This window comes from Olea europaea, unplaced genomic scaffold, assembly GCF_002742605.1.
Source record: "Olea europaea var. sylvestris unplaced genomic scaffold, O_europaea_v1 scaffold911, whole genome shotgun sequence".
Classification (NCBI taxonomy): domain Eukaryota; kingdom Viridiplantae; phylum Streptophyta; class Magnoliopsida; order Lamiales; family Oleaceae; genus Olea; species Olea europaea.
In genome coordinates this window covers 142066-166406 of record NW_019267589.1, presented here as the reverse complement: position 1 = coordinate 166406, position 24341 = coordinate 142066, and the positions used below count along the sequence as shown (strand labels likewise).

The 24341-nt window shown below is 34.9% G+C and overlaps 1 protein-coding gene across 1 annotated transcript; it reads left to right on the top strand.

Moving 5' to 3' along the window:
• Positions 1-4857: 4857 nt before the first annotated feature.
• On the top strand, positions 4858-24135 carry LOC111392275 (protein S-acyltransferase 21-like). Its single transcript, XM_023017577.1, has 10 exons — positions 4858-5289; positions 6303-6416; positions 6524-6644; positions 6939-7141; positions 8271-8339; positions 8567-8638; positions 8731-8859; positions 9169-9249; positions 9441-9647; positions 23058-24135. Exons 1-10 carry the CDS (start codon positions 5245-5247, stop codon positions 23976-23978), a joined length of 1962 nt encoding a protein of 653 aa, XP_022873345.1. The 5' UTR covers positions 4858-5244; the 3' UTR covers positions 23979-24135.
• Positions 24136-24341: the final 206 nt, after the last annotated feature.

Genomic DNA, 24341 nt, shown 5'->3' with positions numbered 1-24341 from the left:
TAGTAGTTAAGTGAATGTGAAATTCATACATTAATCAAAGTACAAGGTGAAATGAATTGTTAAATATACATGTACATTGATGATAACTAAATAATTAGAAGGGTGTTTAGTAGGGATTAAAATTAGATTCTTTTAGTAGATTTTTATAGAATTTTTTGAAATTTGTGGTTGAAAAGTTGTGGGACCCATGAAATATGTTATTAATATCGATTATTTGACTTTAACTAAGACTAAAATCAGTTTTTAATCCATACCAAACATGCTTTAAATAAATTAAGTACATATTAAAGAACGAAAAGTAAGGTATTATTAAAATAATTGAATTATTATAACGCTAAAATTGTCCAAAAAATTATTCTAACTTGATGTGATATTTAATAAATCATATAGATAAGGCTAGAATTGTCCAAAAAACAATTCTTACTTAATGTGACATTTAATAATTATAGATAAGTAACATTATTTTGCTTTGCAGATCTTTACATATTTCAGCGTTCGTGTCTTGTTTACTCATCTCATATCTAGTTTAAAACCTTTCCCAATCGAGTAGCATGTTTTTGAGAGAATTCAAAGACCTTGAAAATGATTAACCTATCACCCCTACAGTTTTTTCCATGAGTTTAGTTGAAATAAAGATAAATATCTTATTTACATTTTCAAATTTGAAGGTAACCCTCGCAATTATATTTTCTTCAAATTATCCCTAGTGACCTTTTCAACCCCATAAACTCATTTTATGACATTATAAATTGGTGAATCTGCTAACAAAATCATTTAATGCATAAACAATCAATTTTTTGCATTGTAATTTGTACAATTTGTATAATGAATACACAAAGTTCAATTTTTTGTTCAATCTTTTTAATTTAACTTCTTTTATTTGTATTATATTTTATGAAAAAATAAATGAAAATCACGCACTTGGATAATTGTCCGCTTGTATCAACTAAGCCCTTGTTTGATCCCCATTCTTTTAAAAATTCATTTTTCAACACTCATTTTTAACTACAAATTTTCAATAAAATAATATTACACGTAAATCAAAAATTTTTCTTTAATTTTTAACAACATTTTTTCCATCAATCTATTATTCAAAATGCATTCTTTCCCCCAAAATGAGGCTCAAATAAGGGACAAAATTCAAACAAGACAAGCTTGACACGGTTGTCATGAGATATTTAGTTCGATCTAACCCACTTGACACATCTATGCCTTACTTAGCATATTTGATATATTTATGCTGATGCGACTAATTTAGCATCCTTATTTAATAATTATAGACACTTTCAGAGATCATATAACTACTTTCTACAAGTACTTTCCAACATTTGAGCTCATGGTACAAGAGGCGTCGTCTTAAAAAGAGCAACATAGTTTATCTCAATCAATACTCTTAACTTGGTAACCGACACAAACATTCCAAGATGGAAACTCATAACTCTCTGAATGTCTATCTTAGCATAATTTTTTCTTCTTCGAGTGAATGAAATTATAATAAAAATTTGGTTGTTGAAAAATTCAAACCAATAGAATATGTTATTTACACGTTCTCTCCCTTTACAAGTATTTAAGAATTCAATTCAAATCAACTTTAGAAAATTCTATAAATATTAGAAGTTGGGGGATGTTACAACATATACTCCAAAACAAAAGTCTTTGGGACACTAAAATAAATTAGATTCGAGACAATGTCCATGTTAATGCAATGTTATTTGTAAATTTAAATTACAAAATGAAGGCATTCCCAATTAAGCCGGTCTCTTGAACCAAAACATGATTAAATAATAGTTTGCTCTTAAGGGCAGCTCATTTAGGCTATAGGTCAAATTTTTATATTATATAAAATGCAAGGGCTGATACAATTACCTAGGTATGCACATGGTTAGTATTACTGCATACAAATTCATTATTTAAAAAATAAAAAATAAAAAAATCTCGTTACCTGTCTAGTGATGTGGATAGCATAATACCCAATAGTTAAAGAAGAAAAATAATTATGTTGAAGTTCTATTAATTACACATTCGAGTTCTAGTAAATATTGTGCACCACCTTGTATGCTCATGACGCATGTTTAATAAATGAATATCTCACACACGGGCGAAAATATGGGGTAAAAATTTTATTTTTTTATATTGAATTAATATATATTTTTAATCGAAAAATTTAAATGGGCTTGGGGCTGCCATGTCCCCCTCCATTCGCCCGTGCTGATAGACATCATTTTTGGTAGTCTAAAGTTGAGCCTAGATATAAGGAACAAAATATGTCAGTTCTATGAGTTTTTTCTCGTGTACAGATGTCCCGCTCCATTTCCCCTGCCGATGCACAACATTTTTGGTAGTCTAAAGTCGAGCCTAGGTATAAGGAACAAAACAAAATATGTCAGTTCTATGAGTTTTTCCTTGTGTACAGAAGTCAGGTTCACAGAACCCAACCAGATAACTCACAAGCGTTGGCCCCATCCAAAATAAAAAATGGCCTAAAATCAACCCTAACCCTACCCCACCCCCTTTGTAAGGTGTCAATAGGGGTTCTGTACACCTACTTGTATACCTAGTAGGTCCCTAGTTCTATTTTGTCATTGTACTAACTTGTTAAGCTGATTGGCTTGTGGGATAATCTCAAGCCACTCAAATTTCTCAAGACCTGATAACTTTGCCATTTTCTGTCGTTAAATTATTAAAATGTAAGACTTTTTAATGCAGTAAATAAAGTCTAATAATTATGATGATTGCGTGTTAAACCTAGTTAACTTTTTGAATTTGGGGTATTTGGTGAACTTAAGGTGATGATAATTATAATTTTTTGTTAATAAAAGTAATTTTTTTCACTTATAACTACATTCCTTGATGTGGACCATCTAACAAACTGTGTTACTTTTCTATGAAATTTAAAATTTTATATGTTCAACTATATCAATTGATTATGATGGATTTTTGGCTGGATTGAAAAGTTATTTTGTTGTCCAACATATTTGTTTGAGTTGTAATTTGCACTTTTTTTAAAAGTGCTTTTAGAAATTTTTTTGAGAAATCTAGACATGTTGATTGACCATCAAAGATACATTATAATCGTTTTAGAATAAGTAAGATAAGAAATGTGAATATGAGTTAATAAGCGAACTTGATCTTATTGGAGTATTGAGAGAATTACAAGGATGCCGAAGCACTTGTATTCAAGAATGGTTTGATTTTAACCAAGAAAAGTTGAACTTCAAGAAAGTCAAATTCTATACAACTCCTCGTTTAATCTTGATTTTTTTCATTTTGGCTTAACTTCTAATGTTCTATTTTATCCGATAATGTAGCTTCATCTTGTAAAAAGAGGTGGGGTGCTCGTCATTTTATTTCTTGAAAGTAGAATAAAGTAATCAATGAACTTGCTTCTTATGGTACTTTTAGTTCAACTATTTTGATCCCCATTTTTTAAAATTCATTTTCAACTAAATTCACAAATTGTATAAAACTTTTTAACCTCATCATACTTGTTTGAACCTCAATTTTTTGGGTGAAAAATATTTTGGAATACTAATTTTCTGGAGAACGTGTGATTATACAAAAAAGAAAAATTTTGAGTTTATGGATAAAATTATTTTATGGCAGAATGTGTGATAAAAAATGAGTTCTAAAAAAAATGAATTTTGGGAAAAATGCCCATTATCTTGCTTCATATTCTTACGTTAATTATTATTATTTTTTTTTGAGAAAATTACATCCAATCCTAGTTTTTAATTTACCATTTAAAAAAATAAAATCATATTTTCATTTTATTCTTTCAAAAATCTGATATACTACACTCCATCCCACCAAACATCACCCTAAACTTGAACCTTTAACCTATTTTCCCGAGGCACAATTCATACTACACCAACATAACTACACCATCGTCGCCCGCTGACACTACTCCCACCACAACCACCTACCTGCTCATCTCATTACCACAACCCACAACTCACAACCACAATTTGCAAAGGAATCATCGCCACTTAATATGTGTCGGAGACGAGGAATATCAGAAATTGAAAAAAGAAGGTAAAGGTGCAGCGCATGAGGTTGGCCATGGAAAATGCTTCAATTTGACGCGATTTCAATCCAATTGGATTTTATTTGAGAAGGTTGTCACACTAATTACTTCTTTTTATCTTTTTGTCTGTTTATTCGATAATTCTCTTTGGTAGATTTTGAGGTGTGTTTGAAGAAGGTGGTGGTGGTGATAGTAGTTTGATTGCAAAGGTGGGGGTTGTGGTGAGGTGGCTATAGGGATTTGAGTTTGCTTGTCTGTTTGATCTTAAAGATAGTAGTGGTGGATTTTGTGGTGTTTGAAGGTGTCAGTGGTAACTGTGATAGTAGTTTGATTGAAGAAGTGGTAGTGACGATGGTTTGAATGGTGGTGACGATGGTGAAATGATATGGGATGGAGGTAGGTTGAAAAGTTGTGACGGGAAGATGGTTATGGTAGTAGCGACATTTGAGTGTGGGATAAGATAAAAATAATTCTGATCAATTATTTGGCTAATTATAATCTATAAAATAAATAATTTGTGATCATCAAATATTAAGTGTCCTAAAAATGAGTGATTAACGAGTAAATTTGTAGTTGTGAATTTGTGTCATTATAATTGTGACCTTGTGAAATTTGTGAATAGTCTATGATTGTGATCATAAACGGTATGATATTGTGTAATCGACCTATATATTTAATAATAAGTAACAAAATTTTTGAAAGTAAAATATTGAAACTTTTGTAAATAAATAAACACACATACCATTTGGAAAGTAGTTCATTTAATTATTGGACCAATTAGTAACTCAAAAAGATAAAAAATGAAAAGGAATCCGGCTCTTTTCATGACCTCCTTTTATCGTTCTATTTAACAGAAAATAATAGCAGTGCTGCGGTGAAAAAAGAATCTAAAAATAGCAGTTGCAAGGAACCCTCCTCCTCCTTCTTCTTCTTCCACATGGTTCTTTGATTCACAAATCGAACTGCAGAAGCTCTATAGCTTTGAAGTAGTAGATGGATCGTCTTACACTGGGTTCTTAACATCTGAATCAGCATTGAATTATGAAGTAGTTCATCTGAGTATAATGCCTCTGTGATTATGCTAGAAATAGAAAGAAAAATTGATATTTATTGAGCCATTTGTTCAGTTATTCACATTCATCCTTTTTCTTGAGTGGGATTTGCCAAATTTTGATATTTGAACTGTAAATGATATCGACCTTTTGACTTGGTTGTCGACAATGGCTAGACGTCACGGATGGCAACTCCCCGCTCACTCCTTTCAGGTACGATATTTTCAGCTTCTTGTTTTAACCGTTGGAAATTCGGAAAATTTCTCGTGGGTATTTGATTTCGAAATGTGGGTTCTTTTTTTCCTTTTTTTTTTTTAATCTGTAGTTGGGATTCTAACGATTAATTATTACTTTTCAAGTCCGGGTTACAATGTGTTAATTTTTCGTACTTGGTTACAAAAATGAAAATAAAATACTAAGAGAAAATATTCAATACTGTGTATTTGAAAACTTGAAAGAGCTAGTGTTGCAACTAGCACATATTATTGCTCAAAGTATGATTTACTTATTTTGAGATCGAGCAACTTAGGTTAAAATCAAGTTAACTTGATGTTGATGGATAGTTTTCTTTTTCTGAGGTTGCATGGTAATTTTTTTTTTTCCCCACAATTGACAAACTAATGGAATATGTACAAAAGATGAAATACTAGGAAAAACTTAAAAATGCTTGGCCCTCTATACTCTACTATTTCTATTCTACAGTTTTGAGAACTGGTCCTTCAGATTTTTGTGTTGTTAGTGGAATAAGATTGTTGCTTCACGAGAGTTTTGCTCCAGGTCATCTAAAGCATGAAGGCTAATGATTGGTTTTCCCATTGTATCACATTGCTTATTTTACTGGGTTATTGAAATTCAAAAACTATAGTTTTATTATCCAAGAATACACCTTGCCAGTCCATTATAGCTGTGGTTTTAATGCAATGTTTCGGCATTATTTGCTCACTGCAGATTCCTTTGAATCAGACTTCATGTATTAGCTTATACTGGGACTCTGATCCTGCTATATTCTTTTAGAGATAGTAATATTATCGCCTTCGCTGCATCAAAATTCTTGAGTCCCATTTATATAAGGTCAAAGCATGAAATTCCAGTTCATTGTTCATTTTATGTCAAATAGTTAAGAGTATTCTATAGTATAATTTTCTTTCTTCTAATTAGTAAATTAGGTTTGAGCCTTGCAGGCCCATTCTCACTTTATCTTTCTGTTTGTTTCTGTTGCAATGCAGGTTGTGGCTATAACAGTTTTTTTCTTGTTATCTGTTGCTTTCTATGCTTTTTTTGCTCCATTTCTTGGGAAAGACATCTACGAGTACTTTGCAATGGGCATTTACTCCTTCCTGGTAAGTGCAATCTGTGCTTAGTCTTTTTGTTATTTTTGCAGAATCCCGTCATGATCTGGTTGATAGAAGCGTTACTGCTGCTTATTCAATGTAATTAATATTTCCAGGCACTGTCTGTATTTATACTTTACACAAGGTGCACAGCTATTAATCCTGCTGATCCTGGAATTCTCATTGAAGGTGATAAGTCATCTACTTATCGATCACATAATGGAACAGAGGTGCCTGGTAAGCAATTCAACCATTTTACAAGTGAAAAATAAAATGATCAGATACAGTACCTGATTGGAACATCAAGGATATTTACTGTACTCGCAATATGAGTTATTGCACAACCTACAAGTGCACCATTATTGGACCTTCTGGACAGATACTTGAACAAGGCCCTAAGAATTATGACGTGACTGCACTAGAAGTTTTTTTCTCTTTTCTTTTTTGATGGAAGCGGACTACTTTGATTTGAAATTTCCACATTAGAGCAATTTTTCCAGTTTTTGTTGATAGTTTTATGGTTTTGATTAGATATATCTACCACTGAGGATCCAAGCAAGATGGAATTAAAGAATGGAGAAATATCTCACAGGCATGATGCAGGATGTTGTTCGAAAATTGGAGGCTTTCTTTGTTGTTGTCTTGTGACAGAAGATTGCCGTAAAGATGAAGATCATGTAGCAGAGCAAAATGGTGAGGAGGAGGCTTTATTCTGCACATTGTGCAATGCTGAGGTACACAGTTTAACAAATTTTTATTTATAATTATGTGGAAGGCATAATAAATAATCAGGATTTAGGAAATGACTATATATTTCTTATCATAGCCAGTCAGAGTTACATTATCGAAAATCTCATTATTGAAAATCAGTTTACTATACTTTTTTTAAAATGTAAATGGTCTGAACCATTAGCTTTAACTTGTTTCAGCGAAAAAAATAAAAAATCTGTTACTGTAATTGGTGTCACCATGAATGCTTGTTTGGAAACCCACTTTGAGCCCCATGTTTTATTTCATTAAAAGACCAAATTTCAAACTTGAGAAAATAAAACAAGCTGCTCTTTGGCGTTCACAATATGAAATCTGTATTTTCATTTTCTTATTTTTGTTGACACATGCAAAACTATGGAGCTATAATTCTCTCTTTCTGGAATTTTAAAAGAGAAAAGGTACATGTTAGTGAGAGAGCTATAGAAGTGAGAAAAAAGTTAGTAGATGTGATTTAATTGAAACATGGAACTGCTAGTCTAAAACATCTGGACTTTATCCTTGAAGAATGAAAGTTTAGAGAGCTGGGGGTGGGGGGGTTCCATAGTCCGTTTGATCTGCCACTGTAGCCCCTATTGAAACTACTTACCATGCATGCCAAATTATTACCTTATGATATGAGATGAGGTAAAATTGAGAGGGAATAGGTGAAGGAATATTTGGAGTATGATAAGAACAAGTATGCAATTCTATTACTACTTCTGAGAGCATTCTTCATGGTTCAAATATAATTAATGCTGCCCTTGTGTCATTATTTCAGCATCATTGTATGGGTGGTTCTGTAGAATCATAAATTCTAGGCCTAACTAAATTCAATATGTAATCCTTGAATTTCGTGCCAGTGCAGCAAGGCACACTAGCCCTTTACACCTTCGTGTTTGTTCTTCCTGTTCTCTTTTTCAAAGTTAACTGAAAAGAAAGAAACAGATAAACAAAGCATTGATCCAAGCTTTCTTCATACAGGATGCCATTTTTTATGTCTTAAGTTTCTTTGTTTCCTTACCTATTGATATTCTTGTTATCAGCATCTGAACATTCTTTTGCATGTATATCAATTAAAGATGCATATTTTCCATAGTCTTTCTTCTTTCTTAGGTGCGCAAGTTCAGCAAACACTGTAGAAGTTGTGACAAATGTGTTGATGGATTTGATCATCATTGCCGAGTAAGTTTGAGATTCAATTGTGATTGGGAAGCTCAAAATGAATATAGTAGAAGGTCTATCACAATAGAAGTGAAATATATGGTTTTGTCTTGAAATGAATAAAACCTACGTGATTACTATTTATTCTCTGTTACTCATTTTCATAATGAGCAATCATCTCTGCAATACAAACATATTGCGTTTTATTGTTTCTTGGCTAATAGCAATGGGGCATTTCATCCTAGCAGTGGTTGAATAATTGCGTGGGCAGAAAAAACTATATCACATTTGTGTGCTTAATGGCTGCAAGCCTTGTTTGGGTAAGATTTATACAAAATAGCTTTATTCTGTCAGGTTTTCTTCCCCTCCCCCATCCATTTGTCTCTAAATAACGTTTGGCTTTACTTGCCAGCTTGTTTTTGAATGTGGGGTGGGCATTGCAGTCCTTGTTCGCTGCTTTATTGAGAGAAAGGCTACAGAGAATCAGATAACTGCAAGGCTTGGAGATGGATTCTCTCGTCCGCCTTTCGCTACAGTAGTGGTATATTACACTACTTTTTGTTAAAAGTAAAATTGGGTGATTCATCTATCTCTAGTTCACGAAATAATTTAATTTTCAATATTTTATGAATCTTTTTGCTCATGTAATTTAGATCTGTGAGTTAGGAGATCAAAATTCATTATCAAGACTGGCCTTGGTGCTCCACTCGATTGATTTTAGGAATTATGTGAAAGAAATAAAAGATAGATCTGACCATCTTTTTCCATTAAGAGAACATACAGAAGCCAGATTCATGCCAACAGAACTTTATCCTGTACAGATTCAATTTTACTATTTATCTTGTTACAGGCGCTCTGTACAGCTGTTTCTTTGCTTGCAATGGTACCTTTGGGAGAATTGTTCTTTTTCCATATAATCCTTATCCGAAAGGTACGAATCTAGTTGCTCTCGCTATGAATGTACATGTACGTGTTTTTGACTGTCATTTGTCTCTCTATATGTGTGCTAGTGTTATGGCCGTATGATGTGCATTTGTGTTTGTATGTGCATTTTAAGTGCGCAGATGTGCATGTAAGGAAAAGTTTAATTTTGTAGCACTCATACTACAATTTCTTTTGTAGGGTATCACAACATATGAGTATGTTGTTGCTATGAGGACTCAAACTGAGCCTCCTGGACCTTCTGTAGATGAAGGAGATCAGCAAAGTTTGCCATCTTCACCAACGAGTTCTGCTGTTACTGCCATCAGCGGAAGAAGCTCTGTTGGCAAGGGGCTGCAATATAAGGGTGCTTGGTGTACTCCCCCTAGAATATTTATGGATCATCAGGTATTGTTATCTCTTTATACTACATACTTGATTCCTTTAAGGTGATTATAGGAGTTTATATGAAATAGAGTAATGACCTATCCTTATGGTGTTAACTGTTGAGTTTTAAGACATTATTTTTCATGTTGATATTTTCCTAAGGAATATGGTCCAACAAATATGCAACTAAACTATTTCTGTCAAACCATTGTTTCTAATTTTTATCTTTTTGGATCAAGTTTTGTGAAGAAGAGAACTGTTAGCAACATATGACACATTGTATTGTAAGGATTGTGAGCTGTAAAGTTCCTGATTTAGAAGGGGGAAAGATTGTTGATGCAAAACTAAAAGATATTCATGGTGCTTCTATATCGGGTCCATGTCGATACATGTTGGTCCTACTATTGAGCATTATTATTGGTACTGCTTGAAAAATTTATTAATGTGAAGTCTCACAGAAAATAAGTTTATTGTATACATTCTTCTTTTGAACATTGAGATGTGTGATATCCTTTCAGTTATATTGTAATGTTGACCTTTGGTAATTTTTATTGTCTAAAAAACAAAGGCATATTACAAGATTATGGGAGAGGATAGTTGAGTATCAATTCATGGTCTCATGGATTTAGTTCAGTTTATCCTAGGAGATATAGCCCTTGTTTGAGCCCCATTTTTCAATAATACATTTTTTTCCAAACTTATTTTCAACCACACATTCCTTAATAAAATAATTTAACGTGTAAACCTAAAACTTTTTCTTACTTTTCAACCACACATTTTTACAGGATAATGGGGCTCTAACAAGGGCTTAATATTGAAGTCTATTCATAAACTCCAATCATGGATAGAAAGTTAAAAAAAAGAAATATTATTTATGTTTTTTAAGTTATATTGAAAGATCATATGATAGGTAATAGTATCTGCATAAGGTTTTTATTGATAAAGGAAAATGTAGAAAAGGATTTTCAAAGAAGTGCTAAGCTAGGTACTAGAAGGAATAGAAATTTCCTAAAAAGCTAGGAGCGAGTGCGAAGATGCTACGCATCAATCAGTGCGACTACTCTTCTAAAGCTATAGCTTGAGGTCAAAATCTTGATGCCAATTTTGTTCGATGATCCTTTCGTTTCATTGCCTTAAATACATTTAGAATTTACAAAGATGTACAAGGAAAACTTAGTTGTACAAAAAGGAAAATTAATCCCTGATTTTATGTGATTTGTCTAAGCCATATAAGGAAACCCAAATGGCGCCTCTACAACCCCAACGGGTGGGTCTAGGAGCATCAATATGTTGACGAGAAATTTATGGAGATGATTCAGAGACTTGGTGAAGATATCTGCAACTTGTTGACTGGTGGAAACATGGAGGAGAAGAACAACTTTGAAATCATAGGCGTCTCGGATTTAATGACTGTCCACTTCGATTTGTTTGGTGCGTTCATGGTATACATGATTAGTTGCAATGTAAATAGCACTAGTGTTGTCACTGTGGAGAGATGTAGGTTGAAATTTGAGAAAAATCAAGTTCTGCGAGAAGACCATGCTACTGCACAATCTCAGAATATGCAGCGAACATAGCTCGATATTCAGCTTCAGTGTAGGATTTAGAAACACAATCATGTTTCTCACATTTCCAGGAAATGAGAACATTACCTAGAAAGAGATACCACCCAATAGTAGATTTACAAGAATCAGGACATTCTGCTCAGTTAGCTACCAAATGTAGATGACAAGGGGTGTCCATGAATTTGCTGATAGTGTGAACTGCGAAAGAAATACCCGGATGTATGATAGTGAGATAGATGAGACTGTCAACCAACTTCCAATATAGAGTAGGATCTGAAAGAATATTGCCTTTATCTTTTTGATATTTAGCATTAAGTTCCAACAGAGTATCAACAGAGGAGGCTTCAAATAAATGAGCCAACTTAATCAAATCTTGAATATACTTATTTTGATTCAAGAAGATACCATGCAGTGCATTATGAACTTCTAAGCCTAGGAAGCAAGTGAGATGACCCAGGTCTGTCATACGAAAAACGGAGTGAAGATGCTGTTGAAACTTCTAAATAAGGTAATGATCAGATTTAGAGATTATGATATCATCCACATATACTAAAAGGACGATGCTATTAGTACTCTCTTGAAAGAATAGAGATGCGTTATATTGACTTTGAATAAAGGAGAAATCCAGAAGAGTGCGACGAAACTTGTTAAAATTTGTTCAAGGAGCCTGCTTAAGACCATTCAAGGAGTGTTAAAGCTTACATATAAAGTTAGTTGAGGGAAGAGGCATACCAGATGGAAGTTTCATAAAAATGTCTTTCTTAAGATCTCTATGTAGGAATGCGTTCTTTACATCCATTTGATGTAGAGACCCATTAGAACGAAGTTTGACCTAATATACCCATTTACTCCCAATGTGTTTAGAGTTAGGGGACATGGCACCACATTCCAAGTTTGGTTGGCTTCAAGAGTCTCAAGTTTTGCATTTATTGCTTGTTGCTAACACTCTTGTTCTATAGCTTGTCTATAGGAGGTAGGAATGGAAATGGAGTAAAGGGTAGCAGACATATAGCTATGGGAAGAAAAGCTATCCTATCTAGAGGTCATGGAACACGTGAAGTGCAACAAAAAGTGACAGGAGGCGAAAGATCATCTGATGAAGAATCTAATGCCATACGTGGAGGATCAGGAAGGCCTGGGGAGATAGCCGTTGGAGAAAGAGGCTCGAGAGCCGTGATCAATACAGCATGTGTAATTCTTGGAACCGAAGCGTTAAAATAATATTCGTTTCTTTCTTTGGTTCGACCCCTTTGACGCTAGCTAAAGTATTTTATAAATCCAAATCCTTTTTTTTTTTTTTAAATATATAAAATATAATGGAAGGTAGTTATCCATATAAACTTAGGTAGATGTAGCAAAATTCGATTTGTAAAAGATTTGAAGGCAAATCGATAATTATGGATTTAACTACAGTGGAAGGATAATATATTTGACCAAGCGAATGTCTATTAAAATTTATGAAATTTTTACAGGGACTAAAGCATTCATATATGTACCACATATAAAATTTTGGGGTCTTGACAATAACGTTTGAAGCAAGAAAATGTTGCTCTAAAATGCTGGACAGAAAACTCGGATTTGCAACGACGCAGTTTACTAAAATGAGCATAACTTTTTCTCTAGATAATATTTTGAGGAAATTCCAAAGGCTACAATTAGAAGATTCATGGATCTTTCAAACTCAACTAATTTCACTTTAAAACATGCACTTTAGCCCAAGTTATGCTATTTTCAACTAGAAGGACAGAAACTGAAATTTCCACCTAGCATAAAATAAAACTTCATACAAATCAATCCAACACTTTCAAATTCTTGTTAACATGCACTGTCTAAAAATGGGACAAAATAAACATTAAAAAGCATTTCTAAAAGTTCATCTAAGTTCCATAAAATATTTACAAAATGGAAATCTTTACTATAAAGTGAAAGCATTTCAGATCGCTGAACACTTGTCACTAGGCCAACCACTACCATGCCTCGATCTTAACCTATAAAATTTTAGAAGGGGCTACTATAAATAATACTCAGTAGGAAACACTTAAGTAAACGGTAAAAATATATATTTCAGAAATGCAAACTTTGGTCAATTGTGTCACCGTCAATTTCAAGCGAATTGGTGATCAGTCAGTCCGCTTATTCTTAGGTTTTTTATAACCCCATTTCATTTGTCATAATCATCTCTTGTTTAAACCACCAAACGGTGATTCCATCATGAGTAACACAATAACACATTTAATGCAAACGAAAATATATAAATCTTACATCACTTACATAAGTGCCGAAACACCCCTACCTTAATGCTTGGAGTTTGAAATATCCTTTCGTGTCCAAAGATTAAAATGCAGTGTACGTCTTGCCCTTTTCTTTAGAAATTTTCAAATTCAAAGTTCTTTTTGTCTATGGAAGAAGGGGCAAAATAATTTGATGCATAAGTATAATAGGGAGAGAGCGTGGCTAAAGAAGTTGAGATTTCAGCTTTGAAAATGAACTCACAACTTAAAACAAAAGAGACGGTTTCATGGCAGTGCAAAAGCGGATGTTAAAATGCACTTGGTGGGTAGGTTGAAATTGAAATTGTTTAGATAAGAGTTAAAATGTTAAGTGAAAATAATTGGTGGATTTTGAATGATGGACGTGCCGTTAGAAATTATGGGTAGTTATTGTTTTTAAATTTTAAATGAAAGTGACGGTTGGCATGGAACTTGTAAATTGATTTTCAAATGGTAGTTCATGGAAAAGGTATTGGTTTGTGGATAATTAAACACTAATGGCAGTTTATGGAAATGAAATTGGTTGGTAGTTAACAATTAACATTTTTGAAATTTAATATGCTAAGTGGGGTTATGGCATTGACAAAAATGGAAGTTTATTAAAATGATAAGTTGGAGCATAAATGATGGATGATGAAACATGCAAGTAATTTGTCCAATTTCAAAAAAAATTACATAATGGAAACAAAAATGGTAGTATTAAAATAAAGTGTGTCGTAAGAAAAATAATGTTACCAAATTAACATAAAATTTTGTCGGTTAATAGCGATTTTAACACCTTGTAAAATTTAAGAAAATCAAGTTTGCCGAATTTTACATTCGTGACCAAAGTTTAATTTGGACTATTAGGAAGTGTCGTAGCAACATAATAATATGACCCAGATTATATTTGAGTCCTATAGGAAAATTTTATTTTAGAACGAAGTAAAACATTTTTTTTTTCGATTGCTACAGCATGCCTGTGTGTAAACCAAACCCGGCTTGTACCAGAGAGTTTTGTAGAAAAATCAAGCAAGACAGAGAATACAGGGGAAAAATATCAATTTCTGAAGTGAAGTTTGTTTTTCAAAGAAAACAACATTATGAGAGATCCTATTAAGATGTGTCTTAGGATCGTAACATACATATTCTTTTTGAGTCCCAACATATCTTAGAAATGCACACTTGACGGATTTAGGTGTAAGTTTTGTCCTTTCATATGGTGGTAAATGAACAAAACAAATACTGCCAAAGGAACGAAGATGGAGCATATGTGGGATGATGACCAAATAGCTTATAAAATGGAGAAACATTACCAAGAGTGGGAGACGGCAATCGATATATAAGATGAATGGTGGTAGATGGGGCTTCACACAAAAAACGAGTGGGAACAGAAAACTCAATCAGATGAACTGTGAACATGTACAAAAGGTGACAATTTTTGCATTTTGTTCCCTCGTTTTGTTGGGAGTAAAAGGGCAAAATCGCTGAGAAATAGTACATTTGGTCTGTAAGAAAGATTGAAATATATTAGACATATATTAACCTCCCGAATCAGATCATAAGATCTTGATTGATGAGGAAAATTGGTTGTCAATAAAAGCTAGAAAAGCATGAAAGGTAGTGAAAATCTCACTCTTTGCACGAAGAAAATAAACCCATGTGAAGCAATTAGTCATCGATTAATGTAACAAAATATTCACAATGAGCATACGATACCACGGGTGCTATACCCTAGATATCACTCTGAACAATATCGAAAATATGCGAAACATGAGAATCATGAGATGAAACGGTAAAACCTTACTCTTAGCAAGTTTACATGAGGCACAATCAAGAGAAATAGATAAACTCGAAACAAAATTTTTATTATTACCAAGCAAATTGGAGTTGAACAAATGTAGTAACACATTCGAATTGGGGTGTCCAAATTTCTTATGCCAATAAAAAAAATCAAAAGTAGCAGCATCATTACAAACAAAAAGGAAAAGACGAAACTGGTTTTCGTGGAAAAGGCTTTGGTGAAATATGAAAGAGATGTTCCTCCTTAGGCCCTTTCATGATCATCCTCTTAGATATCTGATCCTACGTAAGAGCCACAAGGAGAAAAAGACACGGTGCAATTTTTATCAACAAGTTGACCAATAGATGTAAGATTAGTTGATAAACTATGAGAGACTAAAACATTAGGTAAATTTGGTGTGGTCGAGATAGGAAGTGTTATCATTGGCAGTGTATATGAAGAGGTCCACTATACAATCTAAGATTAGTAAGTAACCAAGGATCATGAGTCATATGGTTAAAAGCACCCGAGTCTAATAACCAAGTGGTAATGTATTACTTGAGACACCTAAGGCAAATAAAGCAGAAATAATCATTTGTTGGATCATCTCAAGAGTAATGGAGTTTTGGGAAGGGTTGGGAGAGGATGGAACTTGAGTGGAAGTACCTGGCTGAGCAAAATCGGAGGCGAAAGCGGCAGGAGCAACATAACCTGCTCCAATCTTGTGGGGAGGACGAGTTTGACATTTCTTAATAACATGTCTAAGCTTCTTACAATATTTGCATACTTTTGGGACACTGAAGACCCTTGTGACCAAATCCCTTACACCTATAACACTGCACACTAGACGTATTCCAATGCTTGAATTTCCCTTGTGCAACATTACTTGATTCTGATATTACTCTAAAGAGGTACTGGAACAAAAAGTGCGAAAGAAAATTGTCACTTTTCATTAATAATACACGGAAATATATAGCTATTTACAAGAGGAAAAATATGAAACTAAATCAGCCTAAAATCTGGGAAGAATATTCACCAAATCACTATGATTAAGGGATAGACACACAACTGAATCCCTTCAATTAAGGGATTTCAAAAACAAATTATTTTCCTAATCTATTTACAGCATTTTTTTCACTTGACACTCCCCCTCAAGCCGAGGAATAGATGTCTTCCATTCCCACCTTGAATAAAAGATCATGAAAACTCAAGCTATTAAGCCCTTTTGTTAGAACATCAGCTAATAATCGTCCTGAAGGAACATAGGACATACACACCAATCCTTCCTTCAATTTATCTTTAATAAAGTGCCTATGAATTTCAATAGCTTTGTCCTATCGTGTTGTACAAGATTATAAGCAATATTGATAGCTGACTTGTTATCACAATAGAGCTTCATAGGGCCTTCCAATTTGATTTTCAAATCATCTAGGATGATCTTCAGCCAAAGTAGTTCGCACAATCCTTGAGCCATAGTCCTGAATTCTAACTCTTGCCACCACATTCTGTTTCTTGCTTCTCCATATTACTAAATTACCTCTAAGAAAAGTGCAATACCCTGTAGTTGATCTCCTATCTAATAGGGAAACTGCATGGTCGACTTCGGAATAAGCTTCCAGAGTTAGATTATTGTTCATTTTGAGCGAAATTCCTTTCCCCGACTGCCTTTTAAGTAATGTAGTACGCTGCATGCTGCTTGAAGATGAGGTTCCCTAGGATCATGCATGAATTGATTGATCACACTCACGAAGTAGGCTATATTTGGCTGAGTGTGAGCAAGGTATATTTGTCTACCAACAAACTTTGGTACATTCGTTTATCAATAGCTGGTTCCTTTTTAGCTTCTCCCAATTTATGATTTGGATCCATTGGTGTAGACACTGGTTTACGCCTAATCTTCTCGATTTCTGTCAACAAATCAGTTACATACTCTTGTGGAGATATGAATATTCCTTGTGTAGAGTATGCCACTTCAATGCCAAGGAAGTACTTTAATTTTCCCAATTCCTTTATTTCAAATTCTTTTTCTAGCCTTTGGTTCAATTCTTGTTTTTCTCTTTCATCGTTTCAAGTCACTATGATGTCGTCCACATAGACTAGAAGTGCACTTATTCCACCTGTAGACAAATGCTTGATGAACAGAGTGTGGTCACCTTGACTTTGTTTACATCCTTGAGTCCTTCATGACTTTTGCAGATCTTCCAAACCATGCTCTAGGAGATTGTTTTAACCCATAAGGATTGTTTTAACCCATAAAGAGCCTTCCTAAGCTTGCATACCTTTCTAATTGTGTCCCCCTCAAATCCCGGTGGAATGTTCATGAAGATTTCTTCATCGAGATCATTATGAAGAAATGCATTTTTAATATCATATTGAAGGAGTTCCCAATTATAGTGAGCAGCCAATGATAATAAAATTCTTACTGTATTCATTTTTGCAGCTGGTGCAAAAGTCTCCTGATAATCAATCCCATAAGTTTGAGTGTACCCTTTAGCCACCAATTGTGCCTTATATATCTTTCAAGGGAACCATCAACTTTTTATTTCAATGTGAAAATCCATTCGCAATCAACAATGTTTTTTCCTTTCCGTTTATCAACAATCTCCCATGTTCTATTCCTTTCTAATGCATTTATTTCCTCTCTTATAGTGTCCCTCTATTTCCTTTTTTGAAAATGCCTCAAAAACAGTGTTAGGAATAGCAATGGTGTTTAAGCTCACAATGAACCTTTTGTGGGCTAGTGACAAATTTTTAAGTGAAACATAGTGAGATAGTGGGTAAAGTGGTTGTTTAGTACATTCTCTGATACCTTTTCTAACAGCAACAGAGAGATCCAGGTCATCTATTGAATCAATGGATGTTTCAACATTTTGTGTATGTAAAGGTGGGTTAGTTCTTACGGTGATCTCATTGTCAAAGTCTAAGTTGGATTCCTGGAGCTTTGTTAGTTCTGGGAGGGCCTTTCTCCTTGAATACACCTGAGTAATACTTAGAAGATCATGATTGACAATGGTTGGGAGAGGAGGAGACTTGAGTTCAGTGACAAGATTGGGTGACTCGGATGTGGTTTGTTCGGTTTCGACGCAGACTAGAGCATCTAAGACCTGAGGTAAGTCAAGATGTTTAATTGGTTCGAAGGACTCACAAGTACTCATTTCCATCATTGATAACTCCCTTCAAAGGGAGGACTTGGAAAAAAACGGTGTTTTTTCAGTAAAGGTAACATCTGCCGAAATATAAAATTTGCTAGATGAGGGATTGTAACACTTGTACCCCTTTTGAGTGGATGAGTAACCAAGGAAGAGACATTTGATGGCTCGAGGGTCTAGTTTGCCTCTATGTTGGTTGTGGACATTAACAAAGGCAGTGCACCCAAATACTCTAGGTGTGAGTCCATTAGAGGTTCGGAAATGGGGATAAAATTTATTAAGTACCTCCATGGGGCTTTTGTTTTCTTACATCGTTGAAGGAAGCCTATTTATGACGTACGTGGCAGTATGAACAGCCTCTCCCAGTAGGATTTAGGAATATTTTCTTGAAAGAGTAAAGCTCGGGTAGCATTGAATAAATACCTATTTTTCCTTTCAGCTACCCCTTTTTGTTGGGGTGTGTTGACACATGAAGAATCATGGATAATACCCTGTGTTTGAAAGTAATGTGATAGATTTTGGTTGAAGTAGTCTTGAACATTGTTTGTCTTAAACCTTTTCATTTTTACCCTGAATTGATTTTGAATCAGTGAGTGAAATGTAGGTATAATAGTGCTGACATCGGATTTTTGTTTAAGAAGGAAGAGCCATGTTACCCAAGTACAATCATCTATTAAGGTTATGAACCAACGAGCCCCAGAGACATTGGCTACAGTAGAAGGGCCCCATAAATCACTATGAATCAAATAAAAAGTATGAGAACTTTTATTGCTGATAGGAAAAGATACATTAGTATGTTTTGCCAATTCACAAATATCACAATGAAACTCAAAGATATCTAATCCTTGGAACAACTGAGGAAACATGATTTTTAAAACTTTAAATGATGGATGACCTAGACGTAAGTGATACAACCAAATGGTATCTTTTATTTTTGTAACTATAGAAAAGATGAAGGCAAGGACAAAAACTCCTTTCTTTCTTAAGTGTTTCAAGGCCGCTCCTTTCTTTAGCAAGTATAATCCTACCTGTTCCCTGATCCTGAAAAACACAATAAGAAGGAGAAAACACAGCGTAACACTTAAGTGCTTGAATAAGCCTTTGAATGGACACAAGGCTAGTTGACAGTTTTGGTACATGAAGGACATGTTTAAGAATAAGGTTAGGTGTGATATGTATTTCTCCGAACCCTGCAACAGTAGCTAGAGAGCCATTGGCAGCTACAATTTTTCTATTACTTGGACATGGGGTATAGGTATGAAAGAATTGAGGAGTGGGGGTCATATGGTCTATGACACATGAGTCAATAATCCCAGAATTGTCATAACACTTGTTTGAGGCATTGTTGCAAAAAGAGAATGAAATCTTACCTGAAAGGGCTAAAGAGTAGGCTCCAGAAGGCTTTTCAAGAGACTCCAATAAGCTTCTTAGCCGTTTAATTTCTTCACTGATAAATCCTCCTGCTTTGAGATTTTCCTCCGTTTTGGGCTGCTCCACCGTGTGTGGTTGAGGTCTCTGCTGCCTCTCATAGTTCCCCCATTCCCGGCTTGGAGGTTTACCATCTAACTTCCAACACTTATTAACCCTTTCATGTCTCGGTTTATTGCAATAGGTGCACTAGAGGTCGTCCTTGTTTTCCTTCCACTGTTTTCCTTTACTCGGGTATTTGAGCAGATCATTCTTTCCTTTCTCCGGATGGTTTGCTACCAGGGGTTGACCCATTTGTGGTGTGTGGTTCAAGCATAACACTTCATCGGCTTTCTTCTGCTCAAATTAATGAGATAGTTTCTTCTAGGGTTGGTGTGAGTGATTTTCCAAGGATTTGAACTCTAGCTTGATCAAATTCAGGATTCAATCCTGCCAAAAAATCATAAACTCGATCTTTTTCAATGAAATTCTTCAAGGTGACAGCATCCTGAAGACATTTCATATCAAAAACTCAGCAAAGATCAAGTTTTTGCCACAGATTTTGCAATATGTTTGCATACTCTATGACAGATTTGTCTCCTTGTTTGTGGCTGCATCTTGACCTTGATCTCGTACACCTGGGCAGCATCATGGGCCTTTGAATATGTGTGGTTGATGAAGTCCCATATCTCCTTGCGGTAGCCAGAAACATGCATGTGTTGCTAATCATGGGATCCATAGAGTCCCACAGCCAGGACATTATCATGGAATCCTCTTCATCCAATGCTCTAAATTTTGGTTTATCCTTTGCAGGTCCTTTTCCAAGAAGATGATTAAGTCTTCCTTTGCCTTTGAGATACATTTGGACAAATTGAGACCATTTGAGGTAGTTTTTCCATTGAATTTGTAGAAGGCCAGATTGTCTAGAGCTCTCCAATTTTCTGAACAGAATTTGGATTCTTTTGATGGGTCAGGGTTTCTGGTGATTTCGGAGGTTAACATGGTGATTAAGTCTGGCAGATCAGGTTTTAAGGAACACGATTAAGGCCAAATACTGGCTAAAGTATGCTAGAAAAGAACCCTAAAAAAAAGGAACTAAAATTAGCAACAATAAAGGCTGCCTGAGAAAAAAAATCCCAGAGGAGCCGATGGCTCTGATACCACGAAACAAAATGTGGGAAGGAAAATTGTCACTTTTCATTAATAATACACGGCAATATATAGTAATTTACATGAGGAAAAATAGGAAACTAAACCAGCCTAAAATTTGGGAATAATATTCAACAAATCACTATGATTAAGGGATAGACAGACAATTGAATCCCTTGAATTAAGGGATTTCAAAAACAAATTATTTTCCTAATCTATTTACAGCATTTTTTTCACTCGACAAGTACGAGCGATAAGTCATTGCTCTTCCTTTAGCAACTCACCTAAACGGGCCCTCCAACGTTGGAATCGTTTTGCAATTCATGAGACTGGATCAGGTGGATTCAAATTCAGTTTGCAATTTTATTAGAAATTGATCCCTCTTGGTGATTTCATGCACAGCTTGACAGCCTTCAAATTATTAGGTAATATCGAAGCATTAGATAATATTTGTAGACTCAGTCCAAATGTTCGGAAAACCAGAATAATAATCTTCAATGGAAAGAGAGTCCTGAGAAAAATTTGCTAATTCAAACACCAATTGAAGTCATCGAGCATTGTTGCTTTGCGAGTAGATTTTCTTATAGTACTCCCACATAGAAAGAGCTGACTCGTGAGGCTTGAGATTAAGGACAATATGAACATCAACAAGACCAATGATCCAGACCATAATTCGGAAATCCTTGGTTTTTCAGGCAAAATACTTCTCCTTGTCCTTCTCTTGATTAGGTGGCTGAAGATTTCCATCAATATGTCCCCCACAAATCGCCTTTGCCTTCAGTTAGTAATTGGAAATGAAATGTCCATGAAGAGTAGAGTGAAGTAAATGCAAACGTAGTCAGTGTTCTCAGTTGACATAATGAAACTGTATATAATTAATCACATTCCAACCAATTTAATAAAAAATTCAACAATTGTCCAATGAAAAGCAGCATAACAATTATCAATGGTAAAAGCCTAAAAATCAACGGCCCTAACCAATAGCCTCAAAAGGAAAACAAGGCTTGCTAAACTAAGAAAAGCAGCCCAATAATTATAAAAAAATGCGCATTTTTTTTTTTTTTTTTGTAAAGACCCTATCTCTATATCCAAGTTGTTATATCATATCTACCGTCCGCTTTAGGTGGGTATCTATCCACTTACCCCGTCACGGCTTTTTATTGCGTCCCTAGGATTCTAGCACAAGACCTCTGCCTAATGAGAAGCTTAAGATGAATCTTGGTACGATACTAATTTATTGGGAATAGAGTTTAGTTGTTTGTAGTTGTAATGAAGCATTATGAATGATAATGAAAACAATGGGTTGGAAATCATTTGAGATACTAATCCACATGTTAATGGAAGGTAGGTTGATGATAACATTAGGCACTAGGTTCAATTTTTGTTGCACTTTCTTGTTTCTGTCTTTTCGATTTGTCTATAATGGGCACCGTCTATAATCATATGATTTGAGTTGTATGTCATCATAAAATTTTGCATTCATTCATATAAGAAAGACCAATCCACATTTCTTTGTCCATGTTAACTTTTATTATGTGGATCTGCTCTTAGGGGCGATATGTATGATGCAGGACAAACTTTTCCATTTTCAACCATTTTGTACAACTTTTAACTACAAATTTTATGGTCGTATTGGTTTCTTATTGTCTCCATGGTTACTAGGGGAGTTAATGTTTTTATCATGTTGGTTGATTCGTTAACTCAAAGCGTGTTTTCCATTTATCTGATAGCATTTTATTATTTTTAACCTTTGTTGCTATTAAGTAGAATTTTAATTTCAACTGGAACATGGGAAGTAAAAAATGCATCTATGGGGGTGTTTGAGCCACATTATTTTTGTAATAATGCATTCTTGAATAGTGTATTGATGAGAAATGTGTGGTTAAAAAATAATGAAACATTTTTTATCTGCGTGTAATATTATTTTATTGAAAAATGTGATTAAAATGATGTCAAATCATTCTTTAAGAATGTATTTTTTTGGAATAATGTGGTTCAAACAGGCCCTATGTTGGCTCAATTATACCACTTAAAGGGGAACATTTCTAACCTCGTTTATCTGTTCCTGCATATGTATCTATATTACCAAGTGGTATTATATTCCTTGCTTTTTGGCATCTCCTACACAGGATGAAATTATTCCCCATCTTGAGCCTGGACGTCTACCTTCCACAGTCGATCCAGATGCTGTGCAAGCTGACAAGGAGAGACGAGGACCACAGCGTCCAGTCAGAATCAGCGCGTGGAAGCTTGCGAAGTTGGACTCTCACGAGGCTATTAAAGCTGGTGCAAAGGCCAGAGCTTCGTCATCTGTTTTACGTCCAATAAGTTCTAGACATCATAATTACGATGCTGATCATTTATCCAATACCACCATGAGTGGTAAAAGCTCTCCAACGAGTACAAGGCAAGGATATTACGAGAGTAATGCTCGAGCAGGGGCATCAGTGTTGTCCCCATCTAAAACCTCATATCCGCCTAGTCAAGCTAGCAGGGATGACATTGATACACGTGGTCACAGCATAAGTAACTTAAGCAGTCCTCTTGCGACAAATCTCACTTCTTCACCCGTTGAGCAGCAGCATTCTTCAAACATAGACCACTTTAATCCGATATATCAAGAATCAGCTAATCAATCTCCTAGGTCTGCAAAAGCAAGTGAAAAAAATGGAGCTTCTATTAGCGATGACAAATCTGGGCTGCCCTCGAGGAAAAACAATTTGGGTATTGCTGAAAATGTGAAATCATCAGTATTTTGGGATCCAGAAGCAGGGCGCTTTGTTTCTGCTGCCACCCTAAATGTTGGTTCATCATCTCAAGCTACTGCTGCTGAGCTTACATACGCAGGTCAATCTATATTCTTTGGAGGTCCTCTCATGAACGAACAGCTGAGCCGAGGGGCTAGAACTGGCGCCTCATTGCCAACCGGTCCCCAGAGAAGTTCCACGTCAAGTTACTATCAACAGGGTAGATCACAGAGGGGAGGTCAGCTTCCTGTATTTGTCCCAAGTGATTCCCAGCAAAACCAATTTTCTTCTCGATTGCAATAAGATTTTGTATGAGACATGATATGCTACTCTACAATGGAGTTTATGTTTGCAAATTTAGTTTCTTACATTTTTTGAATTTCCTTCACCTCATTTGTGTAAATTTTACTTTTGGGCTCTTCTGGTTAATGCAACCCAATCAAGCATCTTAAAAGTCCGATATTCTAATTCTCTCTTGCTCCCTTACCTGCAATTCTACTAATTGTCGGTAAGATTTTTATTCCTTTTGTCGAGGTGTAAACAACGATGGCATGCTCCCTGCACAATTGTGAATTTGAAGTACAATAGATAAAGTTTTGAATTAAGCTACATATATTCACATTTATCTTGAAATAATGCTGCTTAACCTGGGATAAAATCCAGGGT